The following is an 8888-nucleotide window of genomic DNA, read 5'->3' as shown; positions in this document are numbered from 1 at the left end:
TCCACCTAGCATATTCTTCACCGTCAAAAGTTGGCGGTTTGCCTAATGGAACGGAAAGTAATGGAGTATGTCTAGATGTACGAGAGTAGTGTAAGGGAATCTTACTAAACTTCTTACGCTCTTGGCGTTTAGAAGTTACGGAGGGCGCATCGGAGTCGGAGGTCGATGTTGATGAAGTGTCGGTCTCGTAGTAGACCACTTTCCTCATCCTCTTTTGCTTGTCCCCACTTCGACGCGGCTTGTGGGAAGAAGATTTTTCCTTCTTCTCTTTGTGGTGAGAAGAAGATTTCTTCTCCTTCCCTTTGTTGGAGGAGCTCTTCTTCTTCTCCCTCCTCTTGGTGCGGGACTCTTCCGATGAAGTGCTCCTGTGGCTTGTAGTGGGCTTTTCGCCGGTCTCCATCTCCTTCTTGGCGTGATCTCCCGACATCACTTCGAGCGGTTAGGCTCTAATGAAGCACCGGGCTCTGATACCAATTGAAAGTCGCCTAGAGGGGGGGGGGTGAATAGGGCGAAACTGAAATTTACAAATATAAACACAACTACAAGCCGTGTTAGCGTTAGAAATATAGACGAGTCCGCGAGAGAGGGTGCAAAACAAATCGCAAGCAAATAAAGAGTGTGACACGCGGATTTGTTTTACCAAGGTTCGGTTCTTGCAAACCTACTCCCCGTTGAGGAGGCCACAAAGGCCGGGTCTCTTTCAACCCTTCCCTCTCTCAAACGATCCCTCGGATCGAGTGAGCTTTCTCTTCTCAATCACTTGGAACACAAAGTTCCCACAAGGACCACCACAAGTTTGGTGTCTCTTGCCTCAATTACAAGTGAGTTTGATCGCAATGAAAGAATCAAGAAGGAAGAAAGCAATCCAAGCGCAAGAGCTCGAAAGAACACAAGCAAATCTCTCTCTCTAGTCACTAGGGCGTTGTGTGGAATTTGGAGAGGATTTGATCTCTTTGGTGTGTCTAGAATTGAATGCTAGGGCTCTTGTAGTAGTTGGGAAGTGGAAAACTTGGATGCAATGAATGGTGGGGTGGTTGGGGTATTTATAGCCCCAACCACCAAAAGTGGTCGTTGGGAGGCTGTCTGTTCGATGGCGCACCGGACAGTCCGGTGCACACCGGACATGTCCGGTGCCCCCGCCACGTCATCACTGTCGTTGGATTCTGACCGTTGGAGCTTCTGACTTCTGGGCCCGCCTGGATGTCCGGTGCACACCGGACATCTACTGTTCCTTGTCCGGTGCGCCAGTATGGGCGCGCCTGACTTCTGCGCGCGCTGCGCGCGCATTTAATGCGCCGCAGGTAGCCGTTGGCGCGGAGATAGCCGTTGCTCCGGAGTTGCACCGGACAGTCCGGTGCACACCGGACATGTCCGGTGAATTATAGCGGATTAGCCGTTGGAGATTCCCGAAGCTGGCGAGTTCCTGAGGCCGCTCCTCCTTGGCGCACCGGACACTGTCCGGTGTACACCGGACAGTCCGGTGCTCCCAGACCAGAGGGCCTTCGGTTCCCACTTTGCTCCTTTGTTGAATCCAAAACTTGATCTTTTTATTGGCTGAGTGTGAACCTTTTACACCTGTATAACTTATCCACTAGAACAAACTAGTTAGTTCATTTATTTGTGTTGGGCAATTCAACCACCAAAATTATTTAGGAACTAGGTGAAAGCCTAATTCCCTTTCAGGTTCAATAAAGACACAAAGGCAAAGATATATGTTGGAGCCATAGCTATCTGTTGGGCACTGTGGCTTAGTCGAAATGATGTGGTTTTTGACAAGAATCCTATTCAAACTTACTTGCAGGTACTCTTTCGAGGAATCTACTGGTGTCGTTTCTGGGGACTACTCCAAAAGCGTGAGGAGGACACCATAAGGATTAAAGATGCTTGCAGGGTGCTGGAAGCCACCACGATGCAAATCTTCGCAACGCACGGTTAGAGCTTTAGAAACAGGCTAACTAATAGCTAGTTTTCCAGGTCCCAACTGCGCTTGGGTTTATTTTCCGCTTGTGGCTTCTTTCGTTTTTATGTTAGTACTTGTGGTTGTTGGACGGCTGTCATCTTTGATGTAGGCCGGGAACCCTTTTTCCCATTATCTAAAAAAAGAAGAGTTTTTTTTCTATCCCTTCAGTTTATAGCCGGCAGGCTAGTGCTACTTTGTAGGCTGTAGGCCCATATGAGCAATAGCCCTCCTTCACACCCACCCCCTACCGCATTTGCCTCTGCCACCTTACCTTCTCCGAGCAGAGTGCACTTGTCTAGGGATGAAAACGGCCGGAAACGGTATTTATTCGGTAATCAGTTTTTTAGTCGTTTTTCTTTGATTGTGATATAGAATATACAATACAAATTTGTATCCTTGTTTTTAACATCCAGCTTGTTAAGATTCATAAAAGGTAAACCTCAAATTCATCCTATATTTTCTCAAATAATAGATATAAACTTCGGTATGGATTCGGAAACAAATTCGGTAATTTTTTCAACTTTTTATGTTGTAGGGAGCAAATAATACATAAAACAATTTATGTAATATTTTATTCATATTTGTACTAATGTGCTTGATAACATAAGAAAAGATCAACATCAAATTTTATACATATCTATTTTAAAATATTAAATTTGTTCTAACAGTTCGGATTACCATTTTCATCCCTACACTTGTCCCATGTGTCTAGTGCTGAGTGACGACCACGGTGATGGTCGGCGAGCCGACCAGCACATGACACGCTTTTGGTCATAGGATGGCTTTATCATTAGCTGCACTGGGGTCTGGGGCACACGCACACCCTAATCATCAGGCAAGGCATGCATGTCTATTGCAGATCAGCAGCAGCTTTGGGCATCTACACCAGATCTATGCCGGGGGCAACGGGGAAAAAAGAAGAAGAACGAACCAGATAGCAATATAATTAATCATACCAAATCGCAACAAGAGGATCCTTCCACGGCTACACGTACCTAAGCCCACTGCCAAATCTAGTTGCGGACACAGATCATCAGCGCTCACAAAGGCAGGGCAAAGATTCTGAGGGCATGTTTGGTTTCAATTAGTCTTAGGACTAAACTTTAGTTCTAGGACTAAAATTTAGTCCCTACTTGTTTGGTTATAGGGACTAAATAGATTCTAAAGTTATTAGAGCATCTCCAGTAGTTATGTAAACAAGTCCCTAAATATAAATTTAACAAGTTTTCGAGAAAAACTCTTCTCCAACAGTTATGTAAATCAGTTCCCTAAATATACAATGTCCCTACAAAGCACAATTTCATCCCTACATTTACCAACCTTGTTGGGACTCTCTAAATCAATGTTGGTATTAAATCCATCGCGAAAATCATACTTTTGCCACTATTTTGCGTTGTCCCACTGTCTTGTTGACCACAAATCCATCTCCAGCGCCTAGATGTCTTGATGCCGCCACTGCTAGACAACATCTTATGCCGAGGCGTCGTCAGAGCACATCCTGTGATGTCTTCACGTCATCGCTGCGATCGTACGGCCTTCCATCGATAACTTCGAGATCAGGGAAGGTTGTTGATATTGATTTCTACCGCAAACTCAATTAAAATTTAAAAGCAAGCTCGCTTATTTTTTTGTTGACGTAGACAACTTTAAAAATTAAGAACCAATAAATAGGGAACTGTTGGAGCGCATACATTTTTCTACTTTTTTAAGTGTTTTAGCAACTTCTTAAATCTATAATTTAGGGTGCTAAATTTACATAACTATTGGAGATGCTCTTAAATACATTGTCCAAAGACTTAAATGTCCTTAGAATACACTCATGTGGGTTTTTAGGGGGTGTTTGGTTTGTAGGGACTAATTTTTAGTCCCTACATTTTATTCCATTTTAGATCTAAAATTGTCAAATATAAAAATTAAAACTCTATTTTAGTTTCTATATTTAGTAATTTATAAACTAAAATGGAATAAAATGAAGGGACTAAACATTAGTCCCTAAAAACCAAACACCCACTTAGTCTCTTTTAACACCTATGTGAAGGACTAAAGACTAAATTATTTTAGTCCATATTTTAGTCCTAGTGTTTGGCAAAAAAAGGACTAAATGAGACTAAAAACTAGAGACTAATGTTTAGTCTCTCTAACCAAACACCCCCTGAGCCCTAGGAGAAAAAAAAAGTCCCGCCTCGCACAGATGAAGAACTCCTCCTGTGGATTATTAGTGGATATATCTCACCTGCACCCTCACCTGTTTCCGTCCCCTAGCATCTGTGCTCGGAATGTTTAGCCGCCCGAAAGCTCAACCACCACCAGGCACCGTACCAGCAACTTGGTATCGGATAGCCTGCCTGATCATCAGAAAGTTCAGAAACTACATGCCAGGTTTAATGATTTTCCCCAGATGCCGCAGCCTGCAGAGCAGCAGATGCACGGAAAATTTAGACCCGACATTGGGGTTTTTTAATTTTAGATTTATATACATTTTGTGTTTGTATTACGCGCGCCATGGCGATCGCTCTCAGAGGTTGGATTGGAGCTACATATATATACTTTCATGGTTCACCATGGCCATCCGCGCCCATCTTTCTGCTGCCGTTCCTCCCTTTTCAGAGGTCAGAGCGCGCGCCGGCAGCAGACGGCCTCCGCCGCCTCCTCCGCCGCCGTCGCCGCCTCAAGGCAGCAGCTAGCTCCCACCAATGTCGTGCGCCGCCGCGCTGTCGCTCCTCGTCGCGCTCGCCGCCTCCGTCGCGCCGGCGGCGGCGTCGCAGGGAGCCGGCAACGGCGACGGCGACGCGGCCGTCCTGCGTGCGTTCCTCGTCTCCCTGCCGCCATCCTCCCAGCGCATCCTCCTCCCGTCGTGGAACGCCACCAACAGCAGCAGCAGCACCGGGTCGAGCCACTGCGCGTTCCGCGGCGTGGAGTGCACCGCCGCGGGCGCGGTCGCGGCGGTGAACCTGTCCGGGCTGGCGCTGTCCGGCGCGCTCGCGGCGTCCGCGCCGGGGCTCTGCGCGCTGCCGGCGCTCGCGGCGCTCGACCTGAGCCTGAACAGCTTCACGGGCGCCGTCCCCGCGGCGCTCGCCGCGTGCTCCGCGCTCGCCACGCTCGACCTCAGCAACAACTCGCTCTCGGGCGCCGTCCCGCGCGAGCTCGCCGCGCTCCCGGCGCTCACCGACCTCAGGCTCAGCGGGAACGGCCTCACCGGGCCGGTCCCGGAGTTCCCGGCGCGCTGCGGGCTGCGGTACCTCAGCCTCTACGGCAACCGGATCAGCGGCGCGCTGCCCCGCAGCCTCGGCAACTGCGTCAACCTCACCGTCCTGTTCCTGTCCTCCAACCGGATCGGGGGCGCCCTGCCCGACGTCTTCGGCTCCCTGCCCATGCTGCAGAAGCTGTACCTCGACAGCAACCTGTTCGCCGGGGCGCTGCCGGAGAGCGTCGGCGAGCTCGGGAGCCTGGAGAGGTTTGTGGCCTCGACGAACTGCTTCAACGGCTCCATCCCTGCGTCCATCGGGAGATGCGGGTCTCTCACGACGCTGCTCCTGCACAACAACCAGTTCACGGGGCCAATTCCGGCGAGCATCGGCAACCTCAGCAGACTGCAGTGGCTCACTATCAAGGACACGTTCGTCACCGGCGCGATCCCGCCGGAGATCGGGAGGTGCCAGGAGCTGGTCATCCTTGACCTGCAGAACAACAACCTGACAGGGACGATACCGCCGGAGCTCGCCGAGCTCAAGAAGCTGCGGTCCCTGTCCCTGTACCGCAACATGCTGCACGGACCAGTGCCTGCGGCGCTGTGGCAGATGCCGGAGCTGGAGAAGCTGGCGCTCTACAACAACAGCCTGAGCGGAGAGATCCCTGAGGAGATAAACCACATGAGGAACCTGAGAGAGCTGCTCCTGGCGTTCAACAACTTCACCGGCGAGCTCCCGCAAGGCCTGGGGTCGAACACGACGCATGGACTTGTTTGGGTCGACGTCATGGGGAACCACTTCCACGGCGCGATCCCACCTGGTCTCTGCACCGGAGGTCAGCTCGCCATTCTCGACCTTGCGCTGAACAGATTCAGCGGGGGCATTCCGAGTGAGATCATCAAGTGCCAGTCTCTGTGGAGGGCCCGTCTTGCGAACAACCTGTTCAGCGGGAGCTTCCCTTCAGATCTGGGGATAAACACCGGGTGGTCGTACGTGGAACTGGGCGGCAACCGGTTTGACGGCAGGATACCAAGCGTGCTCGGTTCATGGCGGAACCTCACGGTGCTTGATCTATCCAGGAACAGCTTCTCCGGTCCCATACCACCCGAGCTCGGCGCTCTCGCCCATCTTGGCGACCTGAACCTGTCGTCGAACAAGCTGTCCGGGCGAATACCACACGAGCTGGGAAACTGCAGGGGACTCGTCCGTTTGGATCTTGAGAACAACCTTCTCAACGGAAGCATACCTGCAGAGATCGTATCGCTCGGTAGCCTGCAGCATCTGGTGCTCGGTGGGAACAAGCTCAGCGGGGAGATCCCGGACGCCTTCACCTCAACGCAGGGCCTCCTAGAGCTGCAGCTCGGCGGCAACTCCCTGGAGGGAGCTGTGCCATGGAGCCTAGGCAAGCTCCAGTTCATCTCCCAGATCATAAACATGAGCAGCAACATGCTGAGCGGCACGATCCCAAGCAGCCTCGGCAACCTTCGCATGCTGGAAATGCTTGACCTGTCAGAGAACTCCCTGTCTGGCCCGATCCCATCACAGCTGAGCAACATGGTCTCGCTCTCCGCGGCGAACGTGTCGTTCAATCGGCTCTCCGGTCCGCTCCCCGTCGGCTGGGCCAACAAGCTCCCAGCCGACGGGTTTCTGGGAAACCCTCAGCTCTGCGTACGGCCTGAAGACGCAGCTTGCTCCAAGAACCAGTACAGGAGTCGCACAAGAAGGAACACGCGGATCATCGTGGCGCTGCTGCTGTCGTCTCTGGCCGTCATGGCTTCCGGGCTGTGCGCTGTTCGCTACGCGGTGAAGACGTCGCGGCGGCGCCTGCTGGCGAAGCGCGTCTCGGTGCGCGGGCTGGACGCGACGACGACGGAGGAGCTGCCGGAGGACCTGAGCTACGACGACATCATCCGCGCCACCGACAACTGGAGCGAGAAGTACGTGATCGGGAGGGGCCGCCACGGCACGGTGTACCGGACGGAGCTCGCCCCGGGGAGGCGGTGGGCGGTGAAGACGGTGGACCTGTCGCGGGTCAAGTTCCCCATCGAGATGAAGATCCTCAACATGGTGAGGCACCGGAACATCGTCAAGATGGAGGGGTACTGCATCCGCGGCAACTTCGGCGTGATCCTCTCCGAGTACATGCCCCGAGGCACACTGTTCGAGCTGCTGCACGGGCGGAAGCCTCAGGTGGTGGCTCTCGACTGGAAGGCCCGCCACCAGATCGCCCTCGGCGCGGCGCAGGGCCTGTCGTACCTGCACCATGACTGCGTGCCGATGGTGGTTCATCGGGATGTCAAGTCGAGCAACATTCTCATGGACGCGGATCTGGTGCCCAAGATCGCGGACTTCGGTATGGGGAAGATCGTAGGCGACGAGGACGCAGATGCCACGGTGTCCGTTGTGGTCGGCACCCTTGGCTACATCGCTCCAGGTAACTCCAGAAACTGCAGAATTCACAGCCATTCCGATGCCGTGTGTCATCTGCTGCTATGTCAGTTGACTTGTGTTGTCGGAAAACCTGCAGAGCATGGATACAACACGAGGCTGACGGAGAAGAGCGACGTCTACAGCTACGGCGTGGTGCTGCTGGAGCTCCTGTGCAGGAGGATGCCCGTCGACCCTGCTTTCGGAGACGGCGTTGACATTGTGGCCTGGATGAGGCTGAACCTGAAGCACGCTGACTGCTGCAGCGTGATGACATTTCTGGACGAGGAGATCATGTACTGGCCTGAAGACGAGAAGGCAAAGGCGCTGGACGTACTGGACATGGCGATTTCCTGCACCCAGGTGGCCTTCGAGTCGAGGCCTTCCATGAGGGAGGTGGTGGGCGCCTTGATGAGGATAGATGATCAGTATATATAACACTTCCACTCATGAATATATACATGGTAAAATGGAGACCTCAATTGTGAAATCTTGTTGCAGATTAATTAAGGTGTTCTGGTTGTTATCATGAACTTTCAGTGAAACAGTGACAAACTAGTCCCATAAATCGCAGTGGAGCAGGCTTTTACTGCAAGTGCAGATTAACTAATAAACCATTCTACTGGCCGTGTGGGCGCTGAATCTAGCGTGGAGATATCAGCGAAACCCAAATGTGATTACCATAACCTGAAGCATAATTGGGCCGGTACTGGAAGACACCATCATCGGCTAAAAAAACTGCATGTAAAATACTGCAGTAAATGCGGCGAAAAATAACACATACTGAACTCTAAACTCTGAACTATAAAGGACCCCCCATAAACCTTGTTGCATTCAGTGGTGACCCTGAGGGTGGGGCAGAGGGGCCGCCGCTCCGGACCCCCAAATCTATACGGCCCCAATTTTATATATAACTTTAGTATATGATACAATAGTTTAGCACCAATGTATTAAAGAGTTGGCGGCTACGATGTTTTCACAATCGAATTATATCTAAACATGTTAGAAGAAATTTTTAAAGGTAATATTGTAATATATATCTTTTTATTTACAATCTCGAGTGTTTATATTGATAAAATTTATGCATAAAAAATAACTAGAAGTGTCCCTATTTTAAATCTTGTCATGACTCATGAGTCCCTAAAATCTCAGGATCACCGCTGGTTGCATTGCATCTATCCCTCTACTGCTGGTTAGTGGAGCCGCACCCACAAGGCTACAACCCTCGTCCGTAAGTCACAGGGGTATGGTGATCGTAGGCTATAGGATTAATCGATTTATAGTTTTTACTGAAATCACCGAGATCACCTAGA

The 8888-nt window shown here is 51.4% G+C and overlaps 1 protein-coding gene across 1 annotated transcript; it reads left to right on the top strand.

Moving 5' to 3' along the window:
* The first annotated feature begins 4221 nt into the window (after nucleotides 1-4221).
* On the top strand, nucleotides 4222-8104 carry LOC103645139 (leucine-rich repeat receptor-like protein kinase PEPR2). Its single transcript, XM_035964190.1, has 2 exons — nucleotides 4222-7582; nucleotides 7676-8104. The coding sequence occupies exons 1-2, from the start codon at nucleotides 4654-4656 to the stop codon at nucleotides 8011-8013; spliced, it is 3267 nt and encodes a 1088-aa protein (XP_035820083.1). The 5' UTR covers nucleotides 4222-4653; the 3' UTR covers nucleotides 8014-8104.
* Nucleotides 8105-8888: the final 784 nt, after the last annotated feature.

The sequence above is a fragment of the Zea mays genome, chromosome 1, assembly GCF_902167145.1.
Source record: "Zea mays cultivar B73 chromosome 1, Zm-B73-REFERENCE-NAM-5.0, whole genome shotgun sequence".
Taxonomy (NCBI): domain Eukaryota; kingdom Viridiplantae; phylum Streptophyta; class Magnoliopsida; order Poales; family Poaceae; genus Zea; species Zea mays.
Note: the sequence above shows the minus strand (reverse complement) of the source record. Positions and strands in the feature narration are given on the sequence as shown.

Coding starts and splice junctions, on each gene's coding strand:
- LOC103645139 (XM_035964190.1), top strand. CDS start 4,654: ATGTCGTGCGCCGCCGCGCTGTCGCTCCTCGTCGCGCTCGCCGCCTCC. Junction 7,583..7,675: donor CCTTGGCTACATCGCTCCAG/GTAACTCCAGAA, acceptor GAAAACCTGCAG/AGCATGGATACAACACGAGG.